The sequence below is a fragment of the Copidosoma floridanum genome, unplaced genomic scaffold (genome assembly GCF_036245765.1).
Source record: "Copidosoma floridanum isolate Cflo_tuat_1 unplaced genomic scaffold, Cflo_Japanese_pri ptg000030l, whole genome shotgun sequence".
NCBI classification, from domain to species: Eukaryota; Metazoa; Arthropoda; class Insecta; order Hymenoptera; family Encyrtidae; genus Copidosoma; species Copidosoma floridanum.
In genome coordinates this window covers 39952067-39964604 of record NW_028321907.1, presented here as the reverse complement: position 1 = coordinate 39964604, position 12538 = coordinate 39952067, and the positions used below count along the sequence as shown (strand labels likewise).

The 12538-nt window shown below is 37.1% G+C and overlaps 1 protein-coding gene across 1 annotated transcript in view; it reads right to left on the bottom strand.

Annotated features, from left to right (window-relative positions):
* sei (potassium voltage-gated channel seizure) overlaps positions 1-12538 on the bottom strand; it is a 755411-nt gene that overhangs the window by 218388 nt on the left and 524485 nt on the right. The window contains exon 8 of the mRNA XM_089596947.1: positions 469-778. Within this exon, the coding sequence (XP_089453073.1) occupies positions 469-778 (310 nt within the window). The remainder of the gene's footprint in view (positions 1-468; positions 779-12538) is intronic.

The following is a 12538-nucleotide window of genomic DNA, read 5'->3' as shown; positions in this document are numbered from 1 at the left end:
TAAATATCACATATTCATATACGTGCCATATCTATATTATTACATTAAAAGCATAGATGTGTTACATGTGATGTTTGTTCCCAAGCAAGTATTTTTAAGTCTCATTTAAATTAAATTTTCCTATGAATTACTTTTATAATTTATGTTACACTTTTCAAAGTGTACCAAAAATCTGTTAAATTTTTAAATTTGGATGATGTACTATTTGCAAAAGTTACTTTAGTAATGACTGTTAACATGACAGACAAGCAATATTTTTTCCCCAATTGTTACTTACAAAATTTATGGTTTTTACTCTTATAAAATGTAAAAACAAATGTATAAGGCAGCCCAAAATTTTTTTCGAAAACAGTAACTTAATAAGTAATTTATTTTGCAATGCGAACAGACTGTAATAAAGGCGAAAAATATAAAAGTGTTAGCATAATTGTTTCCCTGAATTTGTCAATAACGACATCGTCAAATTACCTGAGACATCCAGGGCTAGCTCCATCAAAAGCACGGCAATTATTTACTAAATTTCTGTTAAGATGTAAACATATATCTGCCTGCAAACAATCTGGAAAGCCATTTAAAACACTACTTATGTCAATACCATTGGTGTATGTCCAAGCTCGCTGGAAATACTCCTCTAGACGCTGTCGTAATGGATTTGGAATTTGATGAAATTTAATAAATTCTCGAACACGAAGCATTTGAGTGTGATATCTTGCAGTTCCACTGTAAAGTCTTTGAATGATTGCAGAAACATTACCAAATATACTTGCATACATTAAGGCTGAAATGGAGAACATTAGGTAAAAATTGTTCAACAGTTTCAAAAAAAACCTATAGTATTTAAGATTCTTTGTTATAAATAAAAATACAATTTTTTTTTTTAAAGAAAACAAAAAATGTTTTCTACAGTCTAACTACAAAAATAGATGTCGTGATAGGTACAGTGGCAAACAAATATTTTGAAGCATCTGTAGGAAGATTATAGGATTAATAAAAATCTTTTTTCTCTAAAGTCAAGAAAAAGTACTTTAACCTCTTTATTTTTGTCTCACCATACAGACAATATCTTTTGCCTAGTCTAGTGTAATGTGTTACGATTCATTTTTTGACTATGTAGAAAATTTTTAGAACACCGTTAGTTGATGATGGGACGTGGAGGGTTCAGGAGTCATCAGGAAAAGCAATAAAAATCACTAGTTTATTTTAAAGAAAAAGAATATATATTATTCCTTATTTGATACACCAATTTTGAGCCACATACGCATCTTATTAACATGCAGCCCATCAACATCTGATTTATCACCGTAAAAGGTCATTTCACCGCCATTCGCACCCCATAACTGCGCATTTCTTGCATTTTGCCCTTTTTTGGTGAGTTTCTTGGTGAGGTCTAGAGTAAAAAATGGCTTTTATTTTGATAACGAGAGTATTAAATATTTTAAAGGTCAAAGGTTATTCTCTAATTAACTATTTAAGATGGTGGTTTAAAAATTTCACCACCAACTCTTAAATCCTACCAAAGTGTGGTGAAAGTGGGGGATTAACATACCGAATGATATCTCTCTCAACTACAAAATGATCAAAATCGTCACGAAACTAATCAAAGTTAAACAGAACGTACATCTCTCGTAATTTGTTACTTACTCTAAGAAAATTCATGTTGTTGTCCAAACACATCTTTGGGAACTCCTTGTTGGCCACTAAAACGCTTTAACGCCTTTAAGAATCTTTCAATGGTTAAATAGCTTTCTATTTTGATATGTACTGCTTTCAATGCCATAAATACAAACACACTAATATAAACTTTAACATGATTGGAATTCCACAGTTTCCTCTCTTTAACGTACATTAGCCCCAAAAAATCTGTTTTCTCGTAAGTAAACGCTGTGATTTAGTAACAAACACTGATGACAAATCTTCCGTTTTACTATGAATCAAATTGGAACGATGTCACATGCATTCTATGCATTGTCGTACGATTCAAACTTATTGCTTTCTGGCAAACAACCAATAATGCTGTTTTATAGTATTAAACGTAGTCTAAATTCCCACATGCCAAGTGTGGTAGTGTGCATCTTGGATTTTCGGATCAGATATATCATAGTGTGATGGCATGAAAATTTTATACCTGAATAGAAAAACAACAACGAGGAGCAAAGAACCGCATAGTTCTAGTTACGAGATTGTTTTCGACTTGACTAGAGCTACTTAAGACTTCACACATACCACACGCACAACTTAATTTCCATACCAAACTACTGAAGGCAAATAAAAATGTGCACCATAACCTTATAGACTAGCATCGCAAATTTCGTAAAACTAAATTTTTGTACGCTTATCAATGACGATTTCTCTACCTATTAAAAAATTTTGTATGAAAGCAAGCTGACTCATGAACTCCACATATGGTAAATATAATTTCTGCAGTACCAATTCATTCTACTTGCATATTTGTTTTCAACAATCCTGAATTATTATTTTCGTGTGATTTTACTTAGAATTTAAGTTGCATTAATGATGTAAATAAACGTATCAAATCGCAAATCCACAGTTACCCAAAATGTTTTTTAAACTGCCTTCGTCTTTATCACAAAATCACTTTTAAAAATTTTCCGTCGTAGTGTACTAAAAAAATTTGGTTGAATGGTTGGCCATACCATTTAAACAAAACTTTTTGAACACTTGATGTGATTTTGATCTTATAAATGTATTTCAACGAGAGACATAGAGAAAATGTTTTGGGGAGTTTAGTGCATTTTGACGATAGGTAATATCAGCATATTTTTTGGTACTATGCAAAAGAAATCGTGAATTATGAACTGAACACGGTCACGTTTAAGGTCACCTCTGCTCCATACCTCGTAATATCAACGTTTTATTAGATAGCTGACAATGGAGGGCATATTATCCTTAAGCAGCCAAAATTTTTAAATGTAATTTATACGTTAACGATCTATTAACAGGTTCAGATTTGGTCAGGGAGCTTTTAAGGGTTCGTGACAAAATTATTAGTACAAAATTTTTAAGAGTAATATTGTGGTAAGGGCAGAGATAGTTTTGAAAACATTTGGGGTAATTTGAGATTTGTGATCGTATACGTTTATTTAAATCATCAATGAAATCAGAACTCTTAGTAAAATCACACAAAAATGATTATTTAGGATTGTTCCGAACAAGAATACAACTAGGATGAATTAATACCACAGGAATTGCATTCACCATACGTGTAGTTTGCGAGCCAGCTTGCTTTCATATGAAATTTTGTAAAAGACTGATAAATCCTTATCCATAAGCCTAAAAAAATCGATTTTCATGGATTTTGCGATGCTAGTCTATAAGGTTGCAGTACATATTTTTATTTGCATTCAGTAGTTCAGTATGAAAATAAAGTTGTGCATGTTGTATAAGCAAGGTCTCAAGTAGCTCTGGTCAAGTAAAAAACGATCCCGTAAGTAGAGCTGTGCAGTTCTCTGCTTCTCGTGGAGTTGTACCACGAAATGCGTTCATCTGTTGAATTTGATATAAATTACCTAGTATATTAATCAGACTTTACAATCGTGTTGAACTAACTCAGAAAATTACTGGAAACCTTAAAAATTGCTCACGCAAAAAGCGTTAACAAGATTGAAGCCCTAAATATAGTTAATAAATAGATGCATGTGCAAACGAAGAATAATCCAGCTTATGCGCTATCCTGAGGTCAATTACCAACCAAGTTCTTAGAAAATTGAATGTGGCTGAATAAACCCAAGTGGGTAAGACAACGCAGAAGCGGGTGATCGAGAATTGTGTTTACATGACCAAACGAGTTGCCAGATCGAAAGAGCAAAACGTGTATTTTAGTAAATTTAGAGGTAGCAGTATTCTTGCGATTTTCATCATACGATCGTAATTGACAATACACAAACAGGATACAAATACGGTCACTCACCATTTTAGTGTTTTTCAATGCTTTAGCGTACGTAATAAAACGGCGTCACATAAAGAAACAATGGAGGCACTTACAAAAACGCAGGAGCTGCGCGCACTTGAAGGTAGTATCACAACAATTTTAATAAAGGCAGTCGTAAGGAAACTTATTTTAAAGGGATTTAGTGCCAAGGGAACTGTAGCAGCCGTAAGGGACAGACTACTACGGGTATTAATGTTAGAGATAGATCAAAGCAATGGATTATTACCCTGATACGAGGAAGACGTACCAGCAGACGATGATAAGTATAATTTGGACGTACTATTTCATGCATGACGCATCTCAGTACCACGGACGAGTTAATAGCCAGAGAGTTATTGCGTAGAGATAGATCAAAGTCAGAGAGAATCGACATTCCTGTATCTTCGTCTGGGCCAGGGGCTACGGGTTTGATGAGAGGAATATCCGTGCCAGTGCAGCAGAGACCGAAGGGCAAACACGCAAGTACGAACAAGTCAGAGGTACGGAACGAGTTAAGGCGATTATTAGAGATGAACCGAATGACATATCGGCAATTTATGGACTCTAGGGTACTGACTGTGACAACGACGACGTACGCAACAATGTACACAACTTCGGTCACCACGTCCATGGTAGGGGGGGAGAATAGGCGAAAATTAGGAAGGGAACAGACGCAATTGAGTACGATTGTTCCTTATGTGCAAAAGTTTTTAATGGCAGGTCTTTAAAGTTAAAAGGATTTCCTCTAAGCCAAAGGATGCTGGAAGCAAGGAGACCAAAAAGTGAAGTCAACAATGTAAGGGTGGTACGGAATCTGGTCGAAGGCATGGATCAGAATAATTCAAGATATAAGGCGTGATTTAAGAAAGCCACTAACATACCCTTATGACAAGAGAATGCAGCCAAAGATCTACGGGGAGCCAAGTTTGTAGAACCGGTGTTCAGAGATCGACTTCCAATAACTCCTTCAGTGGCAGATAGTCACTTGTACTATCAAAAGGTGAGACCCTGGCCAGAATCACAGCCCTACTAGAGAAGACGAATAAGCTTTTCTGAGAAGAGATATGATAATTCGTACGGACTTAATGGTAACAAGTGTGGAAAAAAAAAAAAACATTATCAGCGTAGGCCAAGCTCCAGGGTCGAAGAGGTTCCAAGTGCGCGAGGTAGCCCAACCAACGGATTTAGAGCAAACAGTCTCCAGTCCCAGACCATCAAGCTCCTGAAGGGTTGGGGAGTGAAGTCTTTAGACGATGATAATGGAGAGGACGTGGAGGAGTTCTTGGAGCAGTTAGACGATTGTCGAGTAAGTGTGAAATTCAGCGACCACGAGCTCTTCGGTGTCCTACCGTGCGTATTATCAAAAGCAGTGAGTCGCTGGTTCCAGATGATAAGAGGAGAACTAAGAGATTAGGATGTATTTAAGAGGTTATTTAAGGTATAGTATACAGGAAAGTACGATAAAGAGATCTTCTAGGATGACTTGCACTGGCACACGCAAGCCAAGACAGGGAAAATTGTTGTTTATCTGTCAAAGTGTAAATCGATAACGATATAAATCGTTTTGTAATTTACGGTATCACCATCAATAAGGTCGGTGGTAGAACTGGCAGGATGGAACTTGCTGCTAGAGTATAAGAAGATGATATCAGAGAAACTAGTCACAAGTTTTCATGACATCAAGACCTACGGTTTGTGGTGCGAACAACAGAAGGAGCTGGATAGCTGCTATGTTCTGCCACCACCAATGGACGAAATTCACGTGCCCAGCGCAGGATATTCAAGAGCTTCAGTTGTCAAGGTAAAGATTGCAAGTGTGATCGACGGAAGTAGGGTGGGGTAGTCAGAGGAAAAGAAGAAGTCAAAGAAGAAGATAGAAAACAAGGGAGAAAAAAGAGTAAGAGAGGAAAGAAACAAAGTAACGAGTATGAAGAGACAGAGAGGGTAAAGAAGAGACTGGGAGCAAGGAGAAAAACGGTTCTCCGTTATTCAACCTACCTTTAGAGTTAATCGTATGTTTTGCTTTAGCTCTAAACGCTCTACAGTGTACCCAGTATTGGAAAACCATGCCTTGAAATTGTCAGGCAACAGTCAAATCCCTATCTCACGTCAAGGAGGGGGGTCAGACAGTTCTTCCTGCTTACTAACAGAATCCAACACGTAGCAATTTTTAAGTGGACGGTTGGCCAAGAGAAAGCTAGAGGAGAATATGGATTTAATACCACATGCTTCATCTGCTGGGCTGTTGGTCATCGTTCAGCGTAATACCCGGAGGTGCTTTGTCACGCGTTTGGAAGCAAAGGACACCTGGCACGAACTTGTTAGTTAAGGAGACCCCCAGTGAGTCCCAAGCCTGAGCCGACAGTCGAGTGTTGGTTTTATGGTACTCAAGAAGTAATATTTTCATTCTACCCCAAATAAAAGTTCTGTCAAGAAAACGATGGAAAACGGGGCGTGTGGGGGGGCCAGAATAAAACGAGTTGGCTTCTGGAAACCCTGCGGTCCGTCGATGACCAGAGCTAGAGAAAAATAGGATCAAAAAAAAGTCATCAAGGAGAGATTAAGAAAAAACTAAGAGATTCAGTAGCATCCAAGAAAAGTGGAGGGCAGAGAACACATAGCAAGAAAAACTTAATCCTTGGAGTAGATGGCCCATTGGTTTTAGACCCAAGCAATACTCCTTAGAAGCGATACTCTTTAAAGGGTAAGAGTAACAATGAACAGTCAGAGGCAGCATCAGAAGACAAGTGAGGGCAAGTGGCTAATAACGTTTAAGATATGACTGAATTTTCTCGGAAAAATCTGGACAGGCTGAAAATGAAGAGGATGAGACAAGTATTTAAATTGAATGACGCTGCAGTGAAAGTAAAACCAACTGATTAATACGTAAAAATAAGTAAGAGGCTAAAGTTCTGGTCTTTAGATAGAGACAGTGATAGTAAAAAAAGAGGGGGAACGTTGGTTACATGAGAATATGACGATCCTACATAGCAATCACAGGAGAGAGAGTGGAAGCAAAGGATTCGTGGGAAGAACGAGTTTATTTAGTACACCAAGGAGGTTTCAGGTTCAGACAAAAAATTCGACATTCAAGTGAAGAACTTTGAAAGAAAACGATACTAGAGAACAAAGAAAATTTTTTATAACATTAAAATCTTTGAGCCAAGCTCTAAAAACGTCAGGATGACGACTGGTTGGGAAATCAAGCAAAAAGAAAAAGAAGAGCAGGTTGCTACTTCCTGGAATAAAAATAAAGCTCAAAAACTGATATACAAGATCTTCAGAATTTTTCTAATAAGGCTTTTGTGAGCAAACGAAGAACCAAAAATTTTGGAAAACGAGCCTAGGCCTAGTTCTCCAGGAGGAGGAGCGTCAGGATGCGATCGAATCAGATCTCTAAGCAATGATGACAGTAGTTTCAATAGAAACCAAGTTAGACGAAATAACGACCAAAGGATCTCGTAAAAAGAGGTGGCCCATGTTAAAAGTGAATACTGACCGTATCTATCGGTTGTGTAAGATGGCGAGGAGTACAATGCCCTCCTTGATACCGGGGCCCAATTGTCGCTGATAGGACCAAAACTAGCCAAACGGTTTCGAAGTAGGCTGGAGCCTAATAATGCGGCCACCGTTAGCATAAATACTACTTCGTTATGGGTGTTTGGAGCTTTAAAAATAGCTGTGAGGTAGGTAGATACGTAAGAGAAAATTAGGTTTCGACAGTCACCGATATCGATCAAAACATTATTTTGGGAGGAGACTTTCAAGAAATGTTCAATATGAGTCTGCGATTCTGTCAAGAAATATTTTGGGTGTTTAAAGGAGACTAACTTTCGTTTAAAAATATGGGGGATGTGCCCAGCAGAACCCTCCATGCATTATGTGCGGGGATAAAATAAGATTTCAATGAAGGAGCAGGAAGAGATCGAGCGAATCGTAGATGGCAGTTTAGGATCACCCGAGAAACGATTAAGAAAGACCCTTTTTACGGAACATGTGATTGAAGTGATGGTCGACTAACCCATACGTCACGTGAATCGGTGGATGTTTTTGAAAGTGCACAAGATGGCTGTCGAAGAGGTTGTGCCAGTGATTGTTACAAGAGAGAATTATAGAGAAATCTGCCAGTGATCATTCATAGGCTCCCATCTTACACAAAAAGTTGGATGGTGCGTATCGGTTCTGTATTGACTTTAGGCATCTAAATAAAGTATTTAAGTGGGACGTATACACTATTTTTATTGTCTCTCTTCCAGTGGACGTTTGGGAATAGAGAAAACGTACGACCGAATAGCCCAAAAGTATTTTTTTAGACAAGTGTATAACGATGTAACAAATTTCATAAGAGCTTGTCTGGAGCACCAGATGTATAAAGTGCCAAAAACTGAAGCTCAAGGGCTAATGGGGAAACAAATTGTAAATAGACCTTGGGTCATAGTGCTCGTCAAGCTTATGGAGTTCTCACTTAGTAAGAGTAGACACTAACACTTAGTAGTCTTTCAAGACCTTTCAACGAGATTGATTGAGGTAAAATCTTCTATAAGGGCAGACGAGAAGTCAGTAGTAAGAGCCTTGAAAGAGCTGGTATTATTTATCTCCGGATTCCTTCTCTATGGACAAAAGGAAAGAGTTTGACAATCAGTTGGTGTAGAAGACGTTGGACGATAAGTATGGGGTTAAACTCGTGTTCACACCACTATATTATCCTCTATCCAATTAGGTGGAATGCAATCATACAACGATCAGAACTATTATTTACATTTTTGAGGAATAGGATTATCAGAATTAGGATCAATACCTTCACGTAATTAGGCATGCAAGAAAAACGTCCGATTTCCGATAGTAGCTTTAGTACTGCGTAAAATCCAACATTTATCTGATATTTAAAAAAAGTTCCCAGCAAAACTCACATCTAAATTTGGAAAACCCTATAAAACAATTGAGGTTATGTCGCTAACGGTCTATGTGTTAGGAGAAGGGGAAGAAAAAAGTCACCGTCTCAATAAAAGAATAGGAACCTAAAAAATACATACCTGCAAGAGGTTAAAGGATGTTAAAGGAATATAAAAATAGAACAGTCAGGTTTTCTTTAATTTTCTATTAAGGTAAGCAGGATTCGGTAAGCCTGAAGAGTTCGAGCTATGAAGCATAAAGAGTTTTCTTTTCTTCATCTATCAGAGGACCCTCAAAAAATAAGTGAAATGAGAGAGAGGTAATAGTTAGGCTTTGATCTGGAGAAATAAGGAAATAAAAACATCAGAGAAATAAAGAAGAAAGAAGAGGAAAATAGGCCAGAAAAAAGATGAGAGATAAGGAGTGGAAAGAGGATAGAGATCCATTGGCGGTACGTTCTCATCAAACCCCATGAACGATCTTTTGCTGAGGAGGTGGAGAGTTGGGACGCAACCTCTTCAGTTCCTCCAAGACCAAAGGTGTCAGAAGAGCTGGAAGCCATCTTTGAGGAAGCTCCATTAAAAAGGGGACCTGTCATCAAGATGGTCAAGTTATCTTTCTCACTTGATCAAGTAACAAATAAATAGTCAACGGGGCCACCTAGGATCAAGACCGTGGGTACTTTTTTTAAAAACTACTGCCTATTCTAAGTGGCTTCTCCCGAGGCCCTTCACCATTCCAATGTTTCAACTGCTGGTAGCCTGGTCACATTGCTATCAAGTAAAGTTTTTCCGGAACCGTGGGTGTCGGGAGGTAGAAGTCGAGGAGTGTCTCTGGTGTGGTCCCAAGGAAAGGCCCTGTTCAGGAGGACGTCAGCAAAGAAAAGATGGTGCAAAGGAAAATTCGGAGCAGGGTACTAATCTGGTGGCTCACCTAGACTTAACCGAGGTGGTAAAGTTTCGACCACCTCTTAAACATAACGAAAACTCCAACTGGTTTTTAAGCCACTGCCAGAAATAAAAACCAAAAATAGCCTAGTAAAACAGAGGGGAACTCAAAAAGGCAATGGGCCAAGTTACCATGCCAGGGCAAATTCCTTACCATCTAAATAATTGAGACAAGTTAGATGAGTTTCAAGTAGTAAAAAGGAGGAAGGAGCATCATTGACGCATGTACGGAACGAGTAAGTGAGTGAGAACGAGTTTATTACGCCATGGTTGGATTGACCGTATGGCAACAAAGCTCAGCAAGTCTTAAATTACAAAAGGTATGATGAAGTATAGTTAAAAATTGTTCGCAGTATTATTAAATTCCCTTGTTTAGCGACAGTTTTGTAGTAAATTATATGTAAATCAAATCTATACATAAATTTTCTGAAAATATTAAAAGTATAAATAAAAATATTACATAGTGCTTTGTACAAGATAACAGTATTTATGACATAATAGAAAACAACCATAAAATGTGATTCACTGCTTAGTTTAACGAAAAAAGAAAGTTGTGTGATGCCTACTAAAAAGACTTAAAAGATTTAATAGTGAGCTAATTAAGTTGACTGTACGAAGGTCTTATCTCAGTATCACGCCTGATCCTAAAGACAAATCGAACAACCATATTTAATAGTGTATGCAGCTTAATATACATGTACTTAGAGAGATTGAGGTCAATTAATAATGCATAATTTCTGTACGGTGACAGAAAAGGATACAAGGGAGACCTATAATCGGAAAAAAGAGAAGAGAATTCACAAAAAAAAACAAGATGATACGAAGAGAGTAAGAAGAGTGAAAAAAGAAGAGAGTAAGAGACGATTAAGAAAGGAGAGAGAAGGAGAAGTTAAGAAAAGAAGTAGAAGTGTGAAGAAGAAGAGACAAGGAGAAGATAACGGTAGAGAAAAAAGAGTGAATAAAGAAAAGAGATAAAGAAGATCAAGAAAAAAAAAGTTGGTTGATTGATCAATAACGTGGTTAATCAAGCCAAGGGCCAAAGACACGGATGGCATACTTTTTGGTGCATATAATTCATTATTAAATACTATTTTACAGCAATTATATTTAATTTAAAATACATAGATAATATATATATAAAATACATATATAAAACTACCCATAATAAATAATACTCTTACATTATATATTACATCTAAATTAAATTATAATTTAAATTCAAACACGCATTTTATAAGACAGTTTTATGGTGTGCTTTAAGTGCATTTTGCGCTATGAACAGATTTACAAAATTTTTTTCTCACATTTTGTTTCATTAACATAGTTTTAATAATTCGCTATGTGCACATACCACACCATATACACGGTGGTGTAAGATGTTCAAAGAAATATGTAAAAAATCAATGTATTTATCCAGCCAAAGTATATTGTAAAAAAATACTAAATTTCAAATAATATAATATCGACGTCAATCATAATCAACTTAAAAGCGTTTTAAAGATCTATTGTTATTATTGATTAGAAAACAAAAATGTGTATAATGATTTTTTAAATGTTAGAAGCGTTTTTGACATTTTAATGGGATATGGTAATTTCTCCCGAAGTGCAACCGCCAATATAGTAAAAGACCTGTTGTATACCCTTGTAAGATACAGCTGGCTTATAAAGCCCTCATGAAACATTCCACTCTCACGTGTGCAAATTCCCGTAGTGGTAAGAAAATCCCTTAAGTAAGTGGGTTTACCAGAGGTTGAAATACAATCCAATGTGATTAAACTAAAGTAACTTCTACGTGAGAAGAGTGTCAACTAATCCAACTGCTTATAAAAAGATTTGAGCTCTGCGTCTTGACAAAAATAAGAAATATGTCTAACGGTCGTATTAAAAAGTCGCTTTAATTTCGTCTCGAGGTAATCTGCCAGGTCAGCATAAACAAGACAGCAGTAATCAAAGTGGGGCAATATGAAAGCACAACCTAACAACTTACGCAAAGACGTAGTCATAGTCCTACCCTTAAGTATTAAAGACGATGTAAGACGCCGTGCACCCTAGAGCATATTGCCGACACATGTTGATTCCAGAATAAATCCTCTGAGAAGATCACCACTAGATTTTTTACCATCTGAAATAGAGGGATCACACGACGTTCAACCAGAATATGGGGCAGTGATTCGTCATCCAATTGTTGGTGCTGCTGACCCATAGCTAAAAGCACGTTAATTTTTTGTCACTTATTAGAGGACTCCATCTTTCTAACCACTCTAAAACAGACTGTATATGTGAATTCATCTGCTTTATACCTAAATTAATATCAGCTGGCCTACACTGGATATAAATCTGGAGATCGTTGGCGAAAATCATCGTTCTTGAAGTTCGCACCACTAACAAGACAGAGGTTATAAGCATAAGAAATAAAATTATTCCAGGAGAGGAACCCTGCAGCAAACCTAAGGTTATGGGGTGTGAACTAGTCAGGGTACCATCCAGTTGCAACACTACCAACATATAATTACTCAAGTATAAGTGCAGACATTTAATGGCATTAGCCGAGAACTTAGAATCTAACAAGGACCGAAGCAGGGCCACATGGCTAATAACGTTGAATGCCTGATGAAAGTCAAAATACACCAAAAGCGTGACTAGTCCCGAATCCATGATGGAACCAATATCGTCAAATACTTCGATAAGAGCCGATTAGGTTCTGTCCCCACGCCTTAAGCCAAATTGTAATGGCAAAAGTAGAGACTTTGCTTCCAGGTAGTTATAAACT